At 58.5% G+C, this 23,301-nt stretch overlaps 1 protein-coding gene and 1 long non-coding RNA gene across 8 annotated transcripts; one reads left to right on the top strand and one right to left on the bottom strand.

The window, feature by feature from the left end:
* Positions 1-687: 687 nt before the first annotated feature.
* FBLIM1 (filamin binding LIM protein 1) lies at positions 688-23,274 on the bottom strand. 7 transcript variants are annotated; one of them, XM_090023830.1, is made up of 10 exons: positions 17,615-17,750; positions 14,617-14,731; positions 14,295-14,367; positions 11,153-11,444; positions 9,456-9,631; positions 8,804-8,933; positions 8,027-8,196; positions 7,053-7,231; positions 5,856-5,973; positions 688-4,255 (listed from the first exon to the last, which is right to left on the bottom strand). In XM_090023830.1, the coding sequence occupies exons 4-10, from the start codon at positions 11,427-11,429 to the stop codon at positions 4,142-4,144; spliced, it is 1,164 nt and encodes a 387-aa protein (XP_089879956.1). In that variant the 5' UTR covers positions 11,430-11,444; positions 14,295-14,367; positions 14,617-14,731; positions 17,615-17,750; the 3' UTR covers positions 688-4,141. The 7 variants fall into 7 exon arrangements, with proteins under 7 accessions (XP_089879956.1, XP_089879959.1, XP_089879953.1 ...); XM_090023833.1 differs by lacking the exon at positions 17,615-17,750 and adding an exon at positions 14,837-15,499; XM_090023827.1 differs by lacking the exons at positions 14,295-14,367; positions 17,615-17,750 and adding an exon at positions 21,868-23,274.
* On the top strand, positions 17,709-19,979 carry LOC149854440 (uncharacterized). Its single transcript, XR_016438681.1, has 3 exons — positions 17,709-17,816; positions 18,121-19,692; positions 19,845-19,979. It is a non-coding gene; the product is annotated as an uncharacterized LOC149854440 (long non-coding RNA).
* Positions 23,275-23,301: the final 27 nt, after the last annotated feature.

Below are 23,301 nucleotides of genomic sequence, written 5' to 3'. Positions count from 1 at the left end.
CCTCCTCTTGAAGATCTCCAGGGTAGGCAACTGCACCACTGTTTGGTGCTCAGTGCCAAAGAGGCCAGGCCAGACCCCGTCTGCATCTCAGTCCAACGCAGCAGTGATGCTGTGCGGGAGGTGAAATGGGCTAGACAACCGCGCTCTCCCAGGCTGTCATGACCCAAAGGGCAGGGCAGAGAAACCTCCTTTCCTCACTGACTCGGGTCCTTTGAGCTGAGCCCTGACCTGTGGGAAGCTCAGGATCAAACCCTTTTACTCGTACCTCACATAACCCTCTGCCTATTATCATTAGCCTCTCGTCATCTTGCTTCTCTCCCTGCCCCGGGCTGAATGGAGGGTCCTCGAAGCTCTGTTACTGCTGGGCGGGTGTTGCTGAGAAAGGACAGGTTGAGGCAGCTCTGCACTATTTTGTGACAAAAGAGCAGGGAGTCAAGCCCATATCCTGGGTAAGTCAGGCCAGCATCTTTCCTTTTGAGCCAGACTAGACCTTGCTTTCTTGGCTAGAAATAATCTTTGCTTGCTAAAACTGTGGAGCTTCATAAATGTAAATCCACTGCTAGAAGCAGGTTACACTTGTCCTTCGAAGTAGACTAGAGCATCTGCCAGATACCCTGGCACCGGTGCCATCCACTTCCCAATGAGAGCTGCCCATGCCAAGGACAGAAGGAAGCACACAGACACTGGCACATGGCAGGTTTTTATTTTTTTTTACTTGGGTTTCAAGAAGAAAATGTTTTACACTGGATCATGTCATCTGGGAGCAGGATTGTCTTCTTAAATCAATACATTTACATAAACTCATCAGGCGCCTTGCCTTTTTCCTGAAATAACCAAGAAAGGCTGGCAGGGAAGTTACAATCTGTCTAGAAAAAGGAGGGACTGCTGTTTTTATTTTTTTCCCTGTCTTGCATTGTAATGCTGTTTTTCTTACAGCCATCTTACAGTGACAAACCCCACTAAAACGCTATGGTGCCCTGCGCACCGCTGAGATGAGCTTAGACCTTTCTTAGGGAGCTGACAACCACCCACATCTTAAATCTGTTACCAAATCATGCTCGGTTCCTGTAGGATTCAGAGAAGCAGCAGCTCTGGGTGAAGCAGAACCTATTTGACATGCTGCTGTCAATATGGTCTCCGTTTTTCTCTTGGGCCTGCCTGTGTGACCCAGTGGTCTTTTATTTCAGGCCTGGTGGTTATTGCCAGAAAAGGTGTGCATCTAGAGGGAGGACCTGGCTTGCATTGTCTCTCTCGTTGCAGAATCCTAGCAGAGAGAAAACCCCGCAGTTTTGGTTGAGCTGCCCTAAGGAAAAGTCAAACCTCATGCAGTTCATTTGACCACGCCACGGTAAAACATGCCCCGTCTCTGGTGGGCTTGTATCACACGTGGTTATCGTGCTAAAGGGAAACCACATGCCTTTTCCAGCGATGAAGATGCGGCTTCATGGTTGGAGTGTCAAGCTCTTTGGGGACCCCTCCTGCTCCTGCACCGTGGCTGACAGCGGGGGGACTGAGTGCTACCACAATGCACATACTGAACAATAATCTACCAGGAGCGCCAAGCTGGAAACGAGCCCTCTAAATGCAGTGTGCTGGGGTATGCTGGACCTGTGCCATCGCTTAGCATGCTGCCACCAGAGACACACCTTCTCCCCTTTGCTGCAGCGTTTCAGCAGTCACCCTGACCACGCAGAAGGGTCCTCTAGGGCTGTGGCTTTCAACCCTTTTTCATTTGCCAGCCCCTTTGGAAATTTCACATGGAGGTGTGGACCCCTTTGAATTGTAAGGGTGGGGATTCACATCCTTTGGATTGATCACAGTTAGCTTTCGTGGACCCTTAGATATAGCTTGTGGACCCCATGAAGTCTGTGGACCACAAGTTGAAAACCACAGCTTGGGAGCAAATTTTTGCAGCATTTTGTGCTGGTCCAAGAGCGTGATGTGTGAACGGCCTGCTTCAGTGCTAACACGCTGAGTGGACCACGACCATGACCGCAACCTCCCACTCTTCCAGCACAAAGATAAGCAAGTGCTCGTGCTATGAGCATTTGCCTGACATGAAAGGCACGGGCTCCTTGTGCCGTCTTCTTTGCAGATGAAGCTTTGAGTACACAAGGAATACCAGCTTCCACAGGGAATAAGCATGTGCACGGGCTTTCAGGGGCCTGAACTTTTGCCTGCCTTAAATGAGCGGTTCTTCAGGGCTTCCCCTGGCCTGGAGGGATGCAACCTCGGGCGTCATCTTGCATCTGGAGTGTTTCATTTCCCGTGCAGGTGCATGCAGGCTGAAGTATCAGTGCAAGTTACTCAAAGAGGTCAGCAAAGCCTGAAGCCCACGGCCCACCTTCCTGGGGAGCATGGTGTGAACAGGGGGAAACCAACTGGTGCGGACACGAGCCGAGGCTGCTTGATTCCCTTCCTGTGGTTCCTGGCAGGCACAGTGGCCTCAGCATGGAGGCAGCACAAATCAGTGCCCAAAGGGTGGGGACAGGCTGGGCCACAAGCAGTGAGGCCAAGATGCTTCCTCTCCCTCGGATGCCTTCTCCAGTAGCGCTGGCACTTTACCCAGCGCCCGGCCGCAGGCGGAGGGGGCGGCCAGCTTCCCATCTGCTGCTGGAACCCCGCCTCTCTGCAGATGCTTGTAAAAAACAATTGCTGACAAGCTGCCTTTGCCGTGGGCTGGATCACACAGCCAAATAATCCTCAAAGCTCCCACTGCCTTACCCCCTCAGCCCGTTTCAAACAACTCCATGCTTGTGCCATATGGGTTGCGGCCAGCTCTTCAACCACCCCCAGCACCGACCTGTGACAACTCCCCCCATCATCCTACAAAGTGCTTCACACAAAGTGAAGGGCGGGTGGGTCAGGACATTATCCCCATTTTACAGCCATGGACATTGAGGAATAAAGGGCAATTTCATCTAGTAGGCAAGTGGCGAAGCCCAGTCTCCTGAGTCCCAGGCCAGTGCTCTGTCCGCTATCCCAACACTGCCTCCTATATACTACCAAGTTTAGTGGAGGCTTGTTTGTCGAGTGACGCTTCTGCCTCACCCGCTACAGTTTGAAACTGCTTCTTCCACTGAAATCAAAACACAATACCAGCTTCCCCAGTCCCTTCCGCACCAGACCTCAGATTCATAGACTGGGGAGACGGGTGCATTGGGGGGACCCCATGTTTTAATACATGAGTAGCACATCAGCTGGTCTCCTGTGGCTTGAAGCCCCTGGAAAAGGCTTAATTTTGCAGAGATGCGCAAGACACCCAGCAGCACTTGGAGTTTGCCATCAGAGTCACGCAAAACCCGGTTTCCCGCAGTCCCATGTTCAGGCCTCCTCCACTGGAGCAAGCAGCTCCATCACAGTCGCTGAGGGACGATGGAAGATGGGATCTTAATTACGGGCTTGCTTCTATGGCCCTTACTCCCTCGAGTCCGGCCAGAAGGATCAGGCCTCAAGCTGCAGTCTCATTTTCGGGATGCAATGCTCTTCCTTTGCAACGTCCGTGATACCGCGCTGAGTCGGGACTCAGGCGGAGGCTTCAGGAAGCCAGAAGACGACGAGCATTACCTGCTGTCGGGGAAGGGGAAGATGCAGTCGTGGATATGAAGCCAGCCCCACTCGAGTCCATCCCCTCCATCCTGCTGCCATCCTCTTCGGAGCGGCGTTGCCTACAGCGCAAGGCTGGCTTTCACCCAGTGTTAGTATCACGGTCTCGTTGCTTGTGTTCCTGCTAACACCCAGAGTGGAGAGCTCCCCTGCAAACGCCGCTGGGAAGATCCTCCACGATGGTAAGGCAGCAAGGGAGTTAGTTTAGCAGGCCGGGAGTTTGACTGCAGTCTCTGGCATCTCCTCAGATGTCCCCATAGCAGGTACTGAGAGCTGTTTGATGTGGGACCTGGCGCCAGTGCAGGGAAGAAGGAGCCATAGGGATGGAGGGAGGCAGCCCTCCACCACCTCTCATGTCCAGACCAGAAGCAGGGAATTAGCACAGTCCTACCGTGACAACAGAGACCATCAGGACAGGGCAGGGCATGAGTGAACAGAGAAGGGAAGAACACAGACACGCTTTAACATACTACGATGGCTCGCCTCTGCCGTGTGACGGCCTCCGCAGTTCTCCAGAGACGCCCGCCCCGGCCCCTTAGCAGGACGACTCGTTCTTCTGGCTGAGGTGACAGGCCTTGCAGAGAATGTGGCTGTCCAGCGGGTAGCAGCCACTCTCGGTCGGCTCTGGGGACAGGGCAATCTTGCAGTTCTGCGGGTTATATCAAGCACGCGTGTTATTTGGGCCATGCTGTTTTCAATCTCGGCTCCCACCCTCCAAACCCACTCTGCCACTCCAGACCCAGCCCCTTGCTGCGTTAGCTCGTGTGGCCATGAGTTACACCCGCCTGTTGCATCTGGGCCACAGCACCCAGGCAGGAAGGTCAGTGCACTTCTGCATGGGCAGGATCTGACCACAAAACTCCTCCTGTATGGGATGGGCTTATGCACGCCCGGACACTCAAACCGGCTCACAAAACCAGCCATTTCCAAGAGCAAGATCCACCCATGCAGCGAGGCACCAAGTACTTTAACAGCCCCTGGGAAGAGGGAGAGGCTTTTGGGGGTATGGTCTTCCAAGCCAAGAGGTTGAAACAGTGAGGGTAGGAAGTGGGCCACGGTGAGCCAGTCTGCTGACTTATCTCCATTGACTTCAGCGGAGTCTGAGGCAGGCTCTGGATTGATTTACACTGCTAAAGGCAAAAGAGTCTGTTCACGAGACCCCAACCTTCCCCTAGTCACTATAACACGGAGGATCCTTATGGGGCCAGCTGTGTGCAGTAGCACCATCTGGACTATGACGGCATTGCCCGTTCCAGCTGAAGATCCAGTGGTTTTTCCCAGGGGTGCAAAGATCACAAAATCTCAGGGGCCAGAGAAAGAAAAGGAGGAGGCAGCCTTCTCCAGGCCAAAGCAGGGTGGCTCTACCATCACCTGCCAAAGCCCAGAATTGTAGAGCAGTGGGGCTGGAAGGGATCCAGGGGTCACGTCTAGTCCAACCCCTGCCTGAGGCAGGATCAACCCTGTCCAAACCACCCCAGACAAATCCACCATCTAACTTCCTCGCAAAACTACTGCTAACCTTGATGCCACACAAGGCATCACACCTGAACCTGGCACAGGTGAGGCAGGGGGACCGCGGCAGCCAACATCCCATTAACATGCGGTCGAGAGATCCCAAGAGGCCGTGTCCCTGCTACAGAGGAAGGCAAAAAAACCCAAACAACCCACAGTCCCTAGGCAGACAAGGTTCGTGGGGTAAATCTGATATTTTATTAGACCAACTCAAATGTTGGAAAAATTCTTCTTTGCAAGCTTTCGGGTATAAATACCCCTCGTCAGGCTGAGGAACCCAGAGCACCTTGTCTGCCTATGTCCTTAGACCAACACGGCTACCACCTACACCCCCCACAGTCTATATCCATCTGACTATGGGGTAAAAATCCTTCCTGATGCGCTGCCCGGTCTTAATTAACCCCCGGGAGACAGCTCCCACCCAGGGGTAGCCGATCTCACTGTTAGGACATTCTCCCTGGTCATGGGACTTGCACATAAAGCCCGTCTCTGGGGGCAGACAGAGGTATCAGTTCTGTGGACATCTTATGATGCCTACATCAGCGCTTACAATGAAACTGTTGCATCCTCTCGATTTGATCGTTCCACTTGGGGGAACGATCAAAGTTAAGAGTGACTGAGCTAATTGGTGTCGCTGCGAGACGCAACAGATCCGCGCAGCCCAGGGTGCTCGCAAGCAGCCGGGCCGAACCCTTCGCCCTCCCTCCAAACGCCGGTGAGGTCCCAGCACAACCCACCTCGCAGCGGTAGCAGGCCTCGTGGAAGTTTCGCCCCAGGCACTCGATCTTGTAGACATCTCTGCCCTCATTCGGGATGATGGGCTCCTCACAGGCGCTGCACACGGAGGCATATTTCCTGACAGGACAAACAACCAGTCAACAAACAACCCCATCCATTAGCAGCTGTAATTTGAAAGGTAAAAAAGCTGTCCTGGGGATGGGCAGTGTAACTGGGCAAGCTGACCCGTAATGTGGAGACAGTCCCAATTCTGCTCTGCTTTATGCTGGGTTTACATCAGCAAGACCCCACTGAATCCTCACTTCCACCAGTGTGTGAGCAGACCCCAGCCACGCATCCATGTGACTAGAAATTAAATGTGAGTGAATGCCCAGACCCCAGAAGAAGAGAAACAAAGGCCTGGACATGCAGCATGTTTGCGGGGGTATAATTTATGGGGGGGTTATAAAATTGCAGCAGGACCCAGAGCGGAGAGCTGCTCGCAGTCAGGGCTAGCAGAGTGCCTCACCACCAAGCGACAGGGGAGGAGGTAATGGCCTGCTTGCCTTGAGCCAACTCCTACCCCGGGTGGAACGGGACAGATGACAGCTATGCTGGGGTTACTTAAACCACTGCAGTTTTCCACCTGATCTTTCCAGGGTAAGTGTCCACTGGATACAAGTCATTACACTGATCTAGAGGTTTACATCCTCTGCCCACTCTTCTTTTACACTGTTGTCAGCGTGTTGCATGTCCAGACCAAAGGAAGAACGAGTCTTGCTCACCAGATGCAAGTGGAAGGGCTCCATCCCGCCAACCACTCCTCCCAGGAGGAGTCCACTCACACAGCTCACCGCAGAGCTTTAATGAGAGCGCTGGACAGCCTGGGTTTGCTGGCCCGAGTCCTTGCTCTAGCAATGAAGGGCCTGCTCTTTCTACCCCTGAAATTAGCAGGGGCACGCCTGGATGCCAAGTTTGCAGGGGTCACAGACTCAATTCCTCCCTGCTGCACAGCTGGGCACCCAGAGACCCCTTTGCAAAGCCATTCTGCAACACCACAGGCGGGAGCAAGTTGGTGTCATTCACACCCTGGTTTCCCAGGGGTGAATGACTCCCCGCTTTGCATCTTGTGGAGAACCGAGCCCCGAGAGAGGAGGAGCAGGAAGAGGAGGCAGGCGCTGTTACAGGAGCTGGCATCCGCTGGGAACACCGGGTACCTGTAGAAGTCATCGACGCAGTGCACCTGGTCCTGATCGTCCACCGCAAAGCTCTCGTCCCCGATGCTCCGGCCACACACGACGCAAGTGAAGCACGCCGGGTGGTACCCGTTCCCCAGGGCTCGGACGATGTGCTTGAGGATCACGGCCTGGCACTTGGCACATTTCTCCAGGGTGTCCTGGGGCAAGGAGAAGGGCAGAGACCACTCAGAGGTGCCTCCTAAGCCCATCGCTGTCCTGACTTCAGAGCCTACTGCTTTGGTGCAAGTAATACCCATAGATGCATCGCAGTTATGGGACACAGCGTCCACCTGTCCTACAGCAACAATCCTTTGCTCTTGGCAGTGCTTTGTCTCTGGGCTCTTCCCAGCCTGTTCCAAAGCATCCATGACCGACATAAGCATCACCCCATTTCACAGGGTGGGAAAGGCAAGGCACGGATCTGGTATGGTTCAGCCAGCCAACCAGGGTCTCTCATGGTCGGGCCCTCAGCTCCTGATTTTCAGAGAGCAACATGAGACGGGCAATGCTCAGCTCCTCCCCGCACCACCCTCAAGGGGCCTCGGACAGAGCAACCAGATGTGGAGGCAGAGGCATTGTCTGGAAATCTGGGCCTAAGCAATTTGCCACCGGTCACCCGGTTGGAGTCAGGGAAGGAACGTAGCAGGCTGGAGCACCTTGTCCCCTGTGCTCACCACCTGGCCTGGTTGTGCTAGGGGCTGAGCACCCCTGCAGTCACTGGGGGCCCATGCAGGATCAGGCTGTTGTTCTGTCTGGGCTTGCATCAAAGCCAGCGTGTCTGGTCGTTACAAAGACGAGTCTCCCTGTGGGGTCGGCCTGCACTCAGCCCCCCAGGATTCACCTCTTGCCAAGCTGCGGCAGTCCCCAGTTCCCCTCCTGTTCCAGAGCCAGAGCCTACACCTGGGGACACAACGGCTTGGTCCTTCCCACGGCCCCGCGCCCAGACCGCTTACCTGGTAGCAGGAGTCGCACACCGGGCGGCCGTCTCTCTGGTAGTAGCGCTGGCCCGCCAGCCGGCAGTGGCAGACACGGCAGGTGAAGCAGTCTGCGTGGTACTGCTTCCTCATGGCCTCGATGGCCGGCGCCCGGGCAGGTATGGCTTTGTGGCAAAAGGCACAGACGTCTGCAAGGAAGGAGGATGCCGTGGCACCGGGACTGGTGGCTCCTCCTGGGCAAAGCCGCCAGCCCCTGAGGTCCCTGTGTCAGCACCAGGGGAGAAAGCCGAGGCTTGGGGCCCCCGTACATCCCACAGTGGGTGGGAGTGTCACCAATGCATCTTCCATTGTCTTCAGTCCCCTCCAGCAAGCAACTTGCATCTTCCCCTTCCCTTATGAGGCTTCCCTTCCCCCTCCACGAGGCTTGTGATACCCCTCAGCAGCCCCAATGCCCTGGCCAACCCCAGCCCATCCTGTGCCAGTCATCGGGCTGCTGCCATGCATGAAGATGTGTCCTGTATCAGGGCAGTCCTGTATTCCCGGGCCCCATAGGAAAGGGCAGTCCAAGCTCTGGAAAACGCTGTGCCAGTGGGGAGGCACTCAGGACCCTATCACCTGCTGACACTGAGCCCCAGCCCCGTGCCTCAGTTTACCCACCTGGGGACAACACTGCCCATTTCATCTGCACGACGCACTGGGAGCTGGAGATGCAAAGTGCCATCCCAGCACCCAGCACAGTGACACGGGCTCGCTGCAATCAGCCTTTCCGCACCCATCCTGCCTCTGGATTGTTACCTCTGGAGACGTCTCTGTCCAGGTGCCCATTCACACCCTCCTTTGGTCCCTGCTGCTCCCGGGCTTGCGCTGGGCCGCTCGGCTGGCTGCGGTGCTGCCTCAGCTCTGCTGGGAACACGGCCGAGGCCTGCTGAGCAGAAAGAGGCCTGGTGAGCGGGGGCCCCGGGTGTCTCACCGGTCCAGGCTGAGCACGCGGGATGGCGAGAGCTTCACTGTGCTAAAATCAGGAGCATCCTTGGGACAGGTGGCATTTGAATCACATCAGCTCCGCACAGTGCTGCAGAGACAAGGCAGCCAGTCCCTGGGCCGCGGGGGAGAGCTTGCAAATCCACTCGTTCCTGGAGCAGCCATCACACCAGGGGGTGTATGCACACAGTCCCTGTCGTAGGACCCTGTGAGCTAACACACAACAGCTGGGAGAAAAGCAGGATCATTGGCCCCATCACACAGACGGGCAAACTGAAGCACCAAGGGACGAGCGACTTGCTCAAAGTCACACATGGATTCCAGGAACGAGTCTGTGTCAGAGCAGGGAACCAACGCGAAGCATGTCTCAAGGACTAGGGTGCTGCTCTACAGGCTTCAGGGTTAAAAGCACCTAGGAAAATTGGGCCGTGAAACCCCCCAGGGGGCCTGAGCAACCAACCCGTACCTGCAGAGGCCTGGGGGAGGCCACGTTCAGCTTCTGCAGGTCGGGGACGAGGGTCTCTGCCGGCCGGGCGGGCAGCGCGTCTGCTAGGAGAAGGCACGGCGAAGGAGGAGGAGGTGGGGGGAGGTTCGGGGCAGAGCCTGTGGGGACATCAGCCGGGCGAGGAAAGGAGGAAAAGCCTGAAACACACAAGGAACGGCTCTGGACTCGGAGGCGTCTGGGGCCTGCCGTCCGGGGCAAGCGCTTCCAATCTGGTGGCTCCACGTGGGCGCCTTGAGGTCCAGGCTGAGAAAACCTTCCTCCGCGGAGAGGTGCAAGCTGTGGACGTAGGGAGCCACCCCACGCTGCGAGTCCTCCGGGGAGGGACTGCTGAGCAGGTTCCTGCCTGCGCTTTGCAGCAGCAGTGTCACCTGAGCCTGGGGTTTGCTTTGTGGACACGTGTCCAACTGGGGACACACGCGTGTGCAGAGGCAGGCAGGATACGCACGTTCCCATCGCACCTGCAAAGAAAGCTGCCTGCACGATAACCCCATCGAGAAGCTGGCTTTGGTATCCCTGGGCACAGAGTGGGGACCTGAAGCCCAGACAGGCTAAGTGACATGCTCCAGGCCACGCAGGGAGTCTGTGACAGAGCCAGGACCTGGACCCAGGGGAGACAGGAAGGGAACAAAGCCAAAGCGGCTGGTCCCATGTTGGGCCTCATGGCAGTCTGGCCCTACCTCTGTTCTCGCTGAACCATGGTTTGGACTTTGACAGTGCACCCCCCAGTCGTGCTGGCCGAGGCAGTGGGTTTGGGGGGTCAAATGCCCTGAAGGCAGCAGCCACACGTCTCCGGTGGCTGTTCAGGGGGCGGCTCTGCAGGGGACAGAGAAATCGACCTGCACATCTACTTGCTAGCAAGTGGCCAAATCCATCTGCTCAGCTCTGTGTTTGCTCTGCAGCCCACACCCCACCCAGCCTGCTCCAGGAAGGATACGACCAGCCCAGAAGGCAAACTGTCTTCGCCGTGGAGGCAGTGGGAGCATGGTGGCAGGGCCAACAGACCCAACAACCAAGTGACGACAGGCAGCAGCTGGCACATGGAGAAGGCTGGGATGCCTCCACGTCACGCCAGCAGCTGGGGAGCTGGAAGATGAGGACTAAGGGATCCTTCGGCCGTGCTTGAGATCCCCTCCAGCGAAGCAGGGCTCCTCTTCCCACTGGAAGCACCTGGCCCGCTACCGGCCTGGCGCCAGGGGAAAGCAGGGGGTGGACCCAGCTTGCAGCTGGCTACTTCTTTAGGGCCGGAGCCTGGCCTGGACGGGGAGGGATTGTGGCTACCGGTGGTGATGTGCTGAGACGCTGCACTGAGGGCACCAGTGGACCGGAGGGACCAGCAATGCAAGTGTGGTGCCCACAGCCTGCCTCAGAGGCAGGGGAGCACCCCAGGCCCCATGCTGCAAGAGGAGCAGCACAGGGAGGAGCAGAAAGCCAGACCCAGCCTAAATAAGCAGCCGGGAGCTGTGCCCTGAGGAAAGAGCAGGGAGAGCTGCTCGGGTCCAGGGTCTCCAGCCTTCAAACATCCTCTGCAAACAATTTGTGGCTCCACCACTGCACCCTCCTCCCCAGGGCGGCAACCTGTGACACCCCCTATTGTCAGCCCGGGTGCAAAAAGGATGCGAGCCTCCTGCGCTGCATATTGTCCCTTGCATACGCCTTACCTCCATTGGACCAGCCACCCTGGCCAGGAGACGGCCCGGTGGGTCCCAGGGTCCTCCCATTCTGCTTGCCAGCGGGGCAGCTGGTGGGCAACTTCTTTGGAGGCGACGCTTGGAGCGGCTGAGTCCCCACAGGTTTTGCAGCCTCCCTGAGAGGCTCCGAGCTGGGCTGACAAGCCTCCGGCCTAATGCCTCCCTTGACGGCTGCGTCCCGCTTTGGCGGGGCCAGGGTGATGTATACGGACGAGGCAATCCTCTTCTCCACCTTCCCGGACAGCATCTTCCACGAGGGGCTCTGGAAGGGACAGGGGCAATGAGAAGGAAGCCAGGAGCTGTGCTCTCTTCCTCCCGACCGGGCTCCTGCCACCCCTGTCCCCCTGGCCGTGACCCTGCAACGCCTCTCCCGGTCAAGATCCTCCCAGTCTGAGGCTTTCCCGTTTCCCACACCCTGGGCGTGTAGGCAGCAGCGGAGGTGAGCTGGCTTTTGGGGCTGTGCCCAGCTGCTCCCGATGAGGTAGAGCTATTTCCCCTTTGGCTCCTATGCACTCAGCGCTATCGGCCCGCACACGCCCTGGCGTTCAAAGTCTGGAAAGGAAGGAGAAAGAAACCAGCCCATCGCACCCGACCGGAGCCCAGGAATCAGCTCGGAGCTCTGTGGAGCCAGGTGGGCTGCGAGAACAGCGCTGCCGACACGCAGCTGTTCCCGACGGCGCAAGGGCCCCGTCCTCATCCCCTCCTCTCCACGCCTGGTTTGTTACTAGGAGGAAGGAACCGGATCAGGAGCAAAAGCCCTGGGAAGCTGCAGAGCTGGTTTCTACACGGCGCTGCTGCCACTTTGCTCGCTCTGTGCCTCTGTTTGCCCATCCGTAGGGCAGAGAGGATGAGCCTGCCCCGTTGCAGAGGGGCTGTCACCTTGGAGCTGCGAAAGGGGAGCCAGTAGAGGCACAGAGCAGATAAGGATGGTGCACGGCTATTGCTACAGCACCAAAGCTCAAAGCTTTCACATGCCTCGTAGGCTGCACGTGCACCAGGGCCTCCTGCCAGCCTGTGGGAACGGGACAGCTCGGGGCTCTCGCACAGCACTCCAGCGCTCCCGACGGCTCAGCCATGGCTTCCGACCTGGCTGCCCTCCATCACAGACGTGAGATGGGATTACCATCAACTGAGACTAGGACCACATGCAGAGGGTCCAAATCAGACAGCTCCCTGTGAACCGTGCAGTCCACAAAGCAAGGACTTGACTCCCAGCCCCTTCTGCATCGACCCCAGCGGCTCCACTCAGACCCTCAGTGCAGCACTGATCCCTACCAGAGACTCTCTCACGAAGCACATGCCCCAGGGCAGAGGTACGGCAAAGTGGGCAGCCTGGCCCTGGCGTTTCTTGCCACTTAAGTGCTTTATTCTTTCCACATGGATGTCTGTCAAGAATCAACCAGGCTGTGTATCCAGCATGGTGCAGCCATGGATCCCCAAGCCCTTTACACAAGAAGCCAGGAGCATCATCTGAGGGGGAAACTGAGGCACGGGAAGGGTCAGTGGCAGGAATAGTGCCCGCACCACTGAGCCACGCTGTCTTCCCCAAAAAGCACACTGGTTCCTTGCCGCCCTCGGAAGGATGTTACCGGCTCCCACCAGTGCGGGGGGGTGCTAAAAAGGAGGCAGCTGGCATGGACAGGTGGCCCCTCCCTGGCTGTCAGGGCATCACAGTACCAGTCTCACCACCCCGGTGGGTACCAGGACAACAGATGTCTCTTCAGTGAGGCTGGTCCCATCTGACTATAGCAGACCATGGGCCTGAGCTCCCTGCAAGGGCAATGAGGGAAACTCAGTACGACACCAGGGATTTAACCACTGCCGTTCATAAAAGCCGCTTGGCTAAATTCCACCTCTCTCCCCCTGGCCGCTTTCTATGCTGGAAAGGACCCCTGGGCACTAACGACCTCTTCCACCTCGTCTGGGAAAACTGAAATCAGCCAAACAGCGTGTGCGTGGGGAGAGCGGGAAGTAGAGCCGCAGCAGGCCGGGAAGGCCTGTGCTTGGGCAGATCCATGTCTCGGTCAAATGAATTCAGCGCCCGGATATGGAAACAGCGCATGGAAAGGAAGGGGGGAGATGCAATCAGATCACAGCAATCCTAGAGAAGTCGGGCTGGAGGGATCTCCAGGGGTCCCTCTGGGCCAGCCCCGTCCTGCCCCCAGCGAGGGGGCAAAAAGCTGCCTCTGTCCATGGGCCACATGGTACAGGTGGGCAGTGCTTATGGACATGTCTCTCGGTAGCTCCAAGCGATCAGGAAAAAGAAGACGTTTGGCCAATTTGTGTCGTTTGCACAGAGGAAAAGCCACGGGAAATCTGAGCCGAGGCACGTCAATCCCAACCGACCCCGGGTGCAGACAGACACGGCAATTATGTGGGCGTAGAAGGCAACAGGATTTACCCCCCGTGAGCGTATGACCCCTGATGTGCTCCACTGCGTCCGCCCCAGCCCGCAGCCAGCGGAAGCGAGCCTGGAGCGGGATCCTCTACAACGAAGCAGCTGCCGAGTTATCCTGCCTGACTCAGAGCGGAGCAGACGCCCGGAGCAGTTGCAACACATCAGCCTGATGGCCGGCGAGTCCGGCCCCCTTTTCTAAATAACCAGAATGGTTTCATCTCTCCACTCCCTTCATTTTGTTATTTCCTTCCATTTTACTACCAAGGCAGATAACACCCCAATTTGAAACAAAACATTTCATCCAGCCCGAAGACCACGCTGTCTTCCCATGCTCTGCGGCTGCCGGGGAGCCAGTCTTGGCTGCAGCCAAGTGGCTGCTGACGGTGCACGTTCCGCGCAGAGGCTGGTTACGACATGGGAAGTCCTTGGCACCCTTTCCAGTAATTTTCCAAAGCCCAAGGGAGGCCCCAAAAGCTGACTGCTGTAACCAGGGATGCAGTGGGGTCCTTTGCTTCTCCAGAGCACTGTCCCCCCCACACTGTCAAACACGATCTATGGCAGGGCACAAAGCATTGCTCTGCATCAGGTCAACCCCCCAGGACCAGACCTCCACTCTCTTCCCAGCTCTGAACTCCCCTTGGGCAAGATCCCGCTATACTCCGTGCCTCAGTTTCCCCAGACGCAAAATGCAAGAACGAGACAGACCCAACTCACCGAGAGGGGCCGGTCAGACCAAACTCATCAGTGTTTTGTGCGGATGGAGCTGAGAGACGTTCAGTGAAAGGTCCTGGAGGAAAGGCAGGGTTAGCTGATGCTTGGGCCCTATCGCCTTTTGCATGGTATTATTTATGTGCAAAAGCCAAGGAGTTTCAGCAACGCGCCCACAGGTCAGGGGAACTCCTGGGCAGCTGGCTAAGCGGCTTGTCCCTGATGTAGTGGCAAAAAGCAGCCAAAATTTCAAAACGCAGCACAACTCTCCACCAGAGCCACCGAGCTGCAAGTTCTGCAGGAATCAGAAACAGTTTAAGCTACTTACCGGGTTCCCCCCTCCTAAACTGGCCTGCAAGCCGCGGTCTCCCAAAGTGGACGACGTCTCAGCGCGTGCTGATGGGAGCGACGTCTGTAGCAGCTGTGATCGCTTCGAGAAGAACCTGGTGGTGGAAAAGCACGTCTGGTTACAATCAGCGCCGAGCAGCATCGTGACCTGAGACTGATGTCCCTAACATCCTCCTTGCGAGCGATGGGCCCAGACTCACGGAGAGGGTTGTCTTCTAGGATCTTAGTTTGAAATTAGGAAAGTTACAGAAAAGGTAAGAAAAAAACCAAAACAAAAGAACAAAACAAAAAACCATTAACATAGTCTGATGACATCATCGGCCATAAACCATTAGCAGCTGGGGAAAAAAATCAGAATTAAAGGAACAGTTTGGTACTTTCGGCCCCAAACTTCAGCTCTGTAGGAAGAGTTGTAACAACCTAGAACTTTTTGTATTTCGTAAAACAAGGGGACTGGATGGAGCTCAAATGTGACCCACTAATGGGGCTTTACTGCACAACTTTTTATGGAAAAAAAGGCAAAATAAAAATTAAAAAATCCCTGAAAACACTGGGATTCTGGAGAGCTGCCCAACATCTCCAATCCTGGGAGCACTCACACATTCAGCTGAGAGCTGACGGTCCTACGTGTTTAACTTAGACTTGCTTTCTCCAACATGTGACTTGGCGGTTTCAGCTAAAAAGGTGTGAACAAGACAGAGAAAGTTTGAAAGGCTCCAGTTAAAATCTCCCTCTCCTCTCAATTGCTCAACTTCCACTTTCTTGGCTGTTGGACTCTCATCATTTCACCTGCCTTTCGGCATCGTAAATACTTCCAGGACCAACGGGAGGAGAATTTCTATGGGCAAAAAGCGTCTGGGGGGAAGTGGGGGCAGGCAGACAGGCTTGAAATACTTTCTGACCTTTATTTCTACGTGATAAGGAAGCAGAGAACGGGCCAAAGCCCACAGATATTCTTCCCCTGTGTGGGTCATATGTGGGTGTAAACCTTCCCCATCAGAGCCAGGGCCCTGGAGAGCAGAGGACTTTTTCCCAACAACTCAGTCGGTCTAATAAACGATATCGCATCGACCCAAAGTATCTTGTCTGCCGATGTCCTTAGACCGGCGCAGCTACAGCCAGCAACCCTGCAGCTCCCAGGAGAGAGCAAGGAAGCGCCGCAGCGAGAGATGGGAAAATGCCCAGCCTGCAAAGCAAAGCAAAATGCGGAGAAGTCAACCAGAGGCCCGGACGGTGGAAAGTCAGCGGGCATCTTCTCATCCTTCAGCCTGAGCTAAAAAGGTGGGAAGCTCAGAGCAGAAAAGTGTGTGAGTGTGAGTGTGAGTGTGAGCGGGCTGGAAGGGGGCACTGCTTCTACTTCTACCTGTCTGATATTGCAAAGCCATTTCTGTTGCAAGCTGAGGAGTGTTTTTCTCAGCCAGGCTCCTGTAAAGCAGACCCTCCCCGTCTCCCGGCAGACACACAAGCACACACGCTCCAGCAAGCCAAGGGAGCCCCCAAGCAGGGGGTGACTTTCCAAACCATCAGTGCTACAGAGCTGCAGCGTGCAAACCCGTGTCGCTCGAAGACCCGGCGGGAGCCCTCGCTCCTTGCCGAGATCCTGCGATAGGCTGAACCGAGCCCTTTGTCCCTCCGTGTTTATGTTTTAATATTGTTGCTTGGATTTAATTTCCTGGATCGCCACTCCAGGGGGGAAGGGAGATCCCGCTATACCTGTGAGCCCTGGGCAGCCCACTACGATGGGGACCCGGTGGTGCTAGCCTGACTCCAGCCAGTAGCGTAATGAGAAGTGGCGGGGGGGTCTCAGGATTGGGGGCACGGAGGAAATGAAGTCCTGAGTCTGAGCAATATTACACACCTGACTAACCCAGCAGCTGCTTAGGAGCCTCTCCGCTCAAGGTCAACATAGATGAACAAAATGAAACTAGCACCCACAACCAGGGTAGATGCGCTTCGGCACCTCTCAGTGGAGACGCTCCAATCCTTCACAAGCAGCAGTTAATTAGGCCCTGACAAAGCTAGGAAGTAGCCGTCATCTTTTGCAAGTGGGGAAACCGAGGCACGGAAGCAGCCATTTGCCAGAGGTCACCGTGGCAGCCATCAGCAGGGCTGGGGTCAAACCCAGGAAGCTTAATTCGAAGCCCTTCTGGCTCCAAGCACCAAGACACCACAATGCACCGGGTAAAGGTGCATGGTCTGTGCATGGTCTGTGCGGCTGCTAACATGCTTTGGGGCTGGCAGGGAAAGCACCAGACCCACAGAGGAGAGGAGACTCTGGCTACCAGCACACGCTGCCCTGTAACAGGAGAGAGGACCCAGAGGTGCTCTGCCTCTGCAAAGCGCCCGCCGCCCCTTACGGCATGGCAAGCCCAGCTGGTAAAGGTCACCCCCCGTCACACGTGGGGACACGGACGCACAACACAAGAACGCCGCTGGCTCGCATCTGTGCAGGGATTCGGTGTGGACAAACCCAGCAAACCCACACAGGCCTTTGCAAAATTCTTCTTCCAGCATCGAGAACGTGGTAGAAACCTCCCCGCTGCAGCTAAAGTAGGAAAAGGGAAGGAGTGAGGCCTGGGCAGCCTTCCAGCCACTGTCCCCCCTCCCCCGCCGGCTAGGGATTGGGGTACATGCAAGCCGCTTGCTCTCCGACTCCACGGCGTGGGGAGTCCTGGTTAGACCTGCAGCCTAGCTCTGGCTCCGGCTCCTTCCATGCGATCGGAGGCTGGCAGCGGTCCTGGTCACCGGGTCAGGGGTTCGTGGTTCCCACGTGCAGAGCCAGCTCCTGCCCCTTGGCTTCCTGCCACCTCCCCTGCTCTCCCGGCTCCCTGGCACCATCCGGCCTCTCCTGCACCGTGCCCACGTCCCGGTGCTGCACGTGGGATCTCAGCGGCCACCTCCACAGCCTCATCCCAGAGCTGCTGAGCCCGAGCGAGGTGCAAGCATTCACCCCCCCACCGGCAAGACAGAGCTCCCACCTCGATCCAGGGGAGCCGGCACCTAAGCACGCGGACAGTCTGGGCCGGGGCTCCACGTCTGATCCGTGCTACGGGCTCTTTGTGCTGCTTGACAGGGAACTTGAGAGCAGAAGAAATCCTGCCCCCAGCTAAGCGGGCTTTCGTGTAACGAAAACCAGACCCCGAGCCCGTGGGGAGCAGGACGCGTGTGGTAAGTGGGAAGGTAAGCCCAGCACGCACATTCTGCGCATACTTGGTGCGTGACATAATGATTCGGAGACTTTTTTTTAAAGCCGAATTCTCCCTCTTCCTTGGCTCGGCGCGCATCTGTTAAACGCCATGGAGCAAACAGGCAGCCCGGCCCCCGGCTCCCCGCACCAAACGTCTCCCGGCCCTGCCACCCAAGGTGTGGGAAGGGAGGTCAGGCATGGCCGGCTGCCATTCACCAGCTGCAGGCATGTCTCCTGGGGGGAAATCGTGAAGTCGAGTTTCTTACAAAGGATACGCACACGTTTCCTTCAACACAGGGGAAGCGCCCGAGAGCCCGACCTCTCCATGTGGCGGCTGGAGACTTGCTCCCGGAGCAGGGCACGTCCCAGCTTTCCCTCGGAGCCAGCTGCTGAGTGGGCGAAACGGCTCAGAGAGGCCTGGGGACGTGTCTCGTCTTGCGGCTTCCTTCCCTCCCCTGCCAGCCTCCTCCGGCTGACGCATGTGAGCACCACCGAGGAGCCGGGGCCGCCGAGCCCCGCAGCTTTGGGCAAGTCCCGTGGCCAAGACGGGGGCTGGATTTGAGACCTCTCCAGAGGGCTGCGTGGTTACTTGAAGGGTGGGGGGTGCCCTGCACCCAGCGACATCAGCCCTGCGAGGCGTACCCCAGCTCGACGGCTCGGTTTGGAAGTTGGGCTCCGGCCTTCCTTGCTCAGCTCAGCCACTTCCACGGACACCTTTGGGCACGCGGCGCACAACCGAATTGAGAACAGCGAGCAGGTTCACCCGGCGCTTAGACCGGCCCCCGGCACGAACCTCAGGGTCTGCGAAGACAGCGTCAGCATCTCCCGAGCTCTGGCACCGCTGTGTCTTCGATCCTCGAAGAGTGCCATGAGGTGCGAGGGCGCGAGCAGATCAACTAAGCAGAGGGTCAGGCTTGTCCCTGCCTGGGCAATCTCCCACCTCCCCGACCCAGCACCCGTGCAGGGAAGTGAGCACTGTAATATATAAATAAGTGTTTGAATTTGGGGGGTCGCAAAGGTGGAGACCCGGTGCTCCGGACCCTGGGACTCCCGCAGGCCAGGGCAGAAGGTAGGAAGGGAGGCAAGGCTCAGGCAGCTCCCGCGGGTGTAATCCTGCCTGGCGCAGGGCCACCCCGGGAAGCGACGGGAGCTGCGGCTCCTCAGGGCATCCCGGGCCCAAGCCCGCTGTGAGCTGCTCCCCGTAATCGCCTCGTGGCTGCAGGGGGTGCAGCCTGGCCCCGTTGGGGGAGAGCCGCGTCCTCCAGCCCGGCTGAGGGCAGAAGCCCAGCAAGGCTGGGGCAGACCACGACCCCGGGCACGGATTCCCAGCCAGGGGAAGGACGCGCTGTTTGCTCAGACCCAGACGGCCGTGTGCGGACAAGCCTGGCTTCACAATGGGAAAACAAACAGGGCCCTTCACATCCCTGAGCTCCACATTCATCTGTCAGCTCCTCTGTCTGCCCAGCCCAGCCACCTGGCCCCTCTCCTTCCCCTGGGGCAGGGCGGGGGAGGCCCATGCTTTGAGCTCAGCAGTGAAGGGCTGGGAAAGGGTTAGCGGGGGACCTCTAATAACAGTCATCGAGCCCCCAGGCTTTTCCCTCCAAGCACATAAGGCCCAAGCAATGTACGGCTTCACCCCCATGTTGCCCCCTCTTTTGTCCCCGCCACAGAGAGGCTAAGGGACTTGCCCAAGGCCGTGCCTCCCTCTGCTACCTCCAGCCACAAGCGCAGGCTGGCTCGCCTCCGAGATTTGGGCTAGAGGTGGAATCAGGACTCCAGCCCTTCCCCAGCTGGGGTCCGGCATGGGAGGCAGGGCCTGTCTGGGGCCCGCTGGCGCCACGGGGACCCGGCGTTAGCTCCAGGGCTAAGGTCAGTCTCTGGGTACTGGAGAGCAGGAGGGGGGAGGGAGGGGAGGCATGGGAAACCATTGCCACATGTGCTGCTGCGGGAGCTCTCGCACCGCGCAGGATCCTGGGCTAGATCAGCCTTGAGCCTGACTGCTTTTCATTCACTTGTTTTAGGTCCTTTAATCACACCCAGGCCCATGCCACCCTTTAACCTCCGTAACAAGGGCCAGGCCCATGCTACCCTCCGCCCGGCTGCTGGGGTCCAGCCGCTGGACCGCGCACCAGACACGGCTGCTCTCAAAGAGTGACTAACGCCTCCAGAAAAGAGGCTTTCCCCTGCACTTCCTGGCAAGGTCACACAGGATATAGCTCCGAATCATCAGGATGACGAAATCCACCTGGTGAGCAAGCCTGGCTGCTTAACCCTTGCTGATCCGGGACCCATCCTTGAGAGGGACAGAGCTGCTTGGGCACAGAGCTTGCTGGAATGGCAGACCTGGGGATTTCTGAGCAAGGAACTTGGCTGCTGCCGGTCCTTTCTCCAGTGCCCAGGGAAACGGGACTTTGCAGGCCTGCCAGGCGGGCTGGATATGCTCAGTGCAAGGGGCTGGACGAGAGCAGGGCTGTCCAACTGGATGCCACTGCCTGTGATGGGAGCGCCAGGCTTGCATTGGATGCGTGTGCCACATCAAACTGGTGGCTGCAGCTGGTGGCCACATGCAGCCTGTGCAGGGTTAACTCGTGGCCGCTGGGTTTGCGGCTCCCTGCACTGCCCTCCTGGCGCTGCTGCCGGGGTCTCCAGGCTGCCCCTTCCGCCCCGCTCGCGGGCAGGAGAGCAGGACGGAGTACATGGTGCTAAGGGAGCAGTCTCATGCTCTGGACCACACAAAATCTAGAGGTCCTTTCCAGCCCCTCTTTTCCATGAACCTAAGCGAGACAAACGATCCTCCCGCTGGGATAAAACCCTGCATGGATTCAAGCCCGAGGCAAGCCTGGTGCTCCCGCCACGGGCAGTGGCACCTGCGTCCTAGAACAACGCTGTTCTGCACCCGGTCGTTTCCGGCACCCGGGGGCTCTCCCCAGACTTTTCTGCCTTGATTTGCAAGGGTAAAGACTTTGCCCGAACACGCTCAGCCACTCCGGCGATGCTGGGATAGTTATGTGCCGCTCTGGTGAGATGGGTGTCCTAATCCCCACAGGCATCTCCACAAAATACCTGTGCAATGAATGGCTCTGCCTCCCAGGGGAGGAGATGCGGCGTGGCCCATTGCAGGGGCCACTGTCTGCTCCCGATCCTGAATTTTCAGGCCAGCTGTGGGGCTGCACCAAGTCTGGCTAGCCAGCATCAGGCCCTGGCAGCCCTGCCAGGAGCTGGAGACTGCCTGCCGGGACCCCGTTCCCCCCACCTCCCAGAGTCCGACCTCCCCTACAGCCCCCACACAACGCCCGCGCCTGCTGACAGCCCCCGCACACCCGGGGGAGCAGCTGAAACTCCCGCAGGCAGGCAGGGCCAGGCCCGCGGGCACTGCAGAGACCGGGCTCAATTCCCTGCCCTGCCACGGATGTCCCGCGCCCCCCGGGGCACGTCACTCAGGCTCTCCAGGCCTCAGCTTGCCAGCGGAAACGAGAGCAGCACCCCATCTTGCAGGGGGCATTAAAGACAGTGGAAACCCTCCAGTGCTGTGGTCACGGGGGCCAGCGACCCTCCCTCCCGGACGAGGCGCAGCGGCCGGCGGCCACACGCGGGCCGCCCTGCTCCAGCCAGCTCTGCCAGCCGACCCGCGGGCGTGGGGGAGGCTTTCAGCTGCCCCTGCGGAGCCTGCCGCGGGTATTAGCCCCGTCTGACAGGCGGGGGGCCGCGCCGCGCTCCCGACGAAACGAGCCGAGGCGCACGGGGAGGAATCGCGGCTTCTCCCCCGTGGCAAACCCACTGAAAACAGCCGCCGCCCAAGCGCTGGCCCCGGCGGCCCCGCGCAGACCGTGCGCTTGCTGCGCCCCCTCCGCGCGCAGCCGCAGAGCTCGCCCGCCCACCCGGGGGGGGCCGGGTCGCTCCCATCACCGGCCCCCCCGGGCCAGCACGCCCGGCGGCCGGAGCCCGGCCCTGGAGCGGCAGGGTGGCCGGGAAGGGAGCCGGCACGCACTTTCCCGACTGTGAAATGGGGCGAGGAGCGCCCCGGGGCCGCGCCGCGCCGCTTACCTGGGCCGGGGAGGCAGAGCCGCCGCTGCATCCGCCCCTTCCTCCGCCTCCTCCTCCTCCGCCGCTGCCGCCGCCGCGCCGGGAGGAAGGGGGCTCGGGCTCGCCCCCCTCCCCGCCCCGAGCACCCGGCGTCTGGCTGCGCGCCCGGGGCGGCACCGCCTCCTCCGGCCCCCGGCCGCCTCCGCTGCACCCCACTTACAGCTGGGGAAACTGAGGCAGGAGCGCCCCTCTCCGCCGCCCAGCCCGGGTGGCGCTCGCCCCAGCGGCCGGCGGTTTGGAAGCCTCGTGGGCATGGTCGTCTCTGCCAGGGCAGGGAAGGCGGGCACCTGGCTGGGGGCTGGGGGCTGGCGGCTGTCAGCGCCCCCAAGCGCGGTCCTGCCACCCTGTCCCCTGCGCAGGGGCCCGCAGCGGGCCGTGGCTCTGCGGTCACCTCCAGCCCCACCGGTGAGCTGCTATCATCCAGCCACCGCTGAACGGGAGCACCTCTGCTTGTGCCCCCAAAATGTTGGCCCTGGGGCTAAACCCAGAGAGCCAGGAGTCCCCGGTCCTGATCCTGGCTCGGACGCTGCCTCGCTTGCTGCACGACCTTGGGCCAGAGCAGATCCGACCACAGCTGTCCTCTCCCCTGCCTGCAGAGAGACCGGGCAGAGATGTCTGGTCCGCCCCCTCTGCCTAACAGGATTAATTAAGTCATCTAATTCAACTAAGTGTCCAGCCACCTTTCTAAGCCTGGGTCTAAATCCGCAATCAGCCGCCCTTGGAAAGGCACCAGGGAGGAGGTGTCTGGCTTGGGCTAATTTTGAGAAGACAGAGACTTAATCTCTGCGGGCCCGGCTTCTCCCATCTGTAAGAAAGGGACAGTAACCCTGCCTTTCCCCGGAAGGGCTTAATTAATTAATGCTGGTGAAAGGCTTTGAATCCCTCAGCTGGAAGGTGCAAGAAGGCAGACTATTGGTGCGATCCTCGGCCCAGATGGGTGGGTGGCAATACACCCGATGGACCAGGACCCGGATGATCCTTGCTCGGCTGCGTGACATCGCGTCGCCTCCCTTTGTCCCCCGTTGTCCTGTCTACGTCGAGGGGGCGCGCTGTGTGACGGGCCGGCTCCCGCGCCGGGTGCGCACAACGGAGCCCTGGTCCAAGCCGGCGTCTCGAGGGATCGCTGTCATGCAATCCCATTGAACCGTCCTGTAGGTAACGAGCAATTACATTGTCATTGCTGTTTGAACCAGGAGGGCCTCAGAGACGGGATGGGACCGGCCCTCCTTTGTCCCCAGAAAGGGGATTTTTATTTTGGTCTCAAAACCCTGTTTCGGCACTTACTTTCCTGACGGGAAGAGATCCCTGTTATCCGATTTCCTACAGTGCCCAATTCCCAGTTACATCCACTGACATCCCCATGGCAGCAGGAATCCTGGTTTTCTCCAATTTAAA

Source organism: Crocodylus siamensis, chromosome 12 (genome assembly GCF_052110815.1).
Source record: "Crocodylus siamensis isolate JL-2025a chromosome 12, ASM5211081v1, whole genome shotgun sequence".
Taxonomy (NCBI): domain Eukaryota; kingdom Metazoa; phylum Chordata; order Crocodylia; family Crocodylidae; genus Crocodylus; species Crocodylus siamensis.
This window is presented reverse-complemented; position numbering and strand designations above follow the sequence as displayed.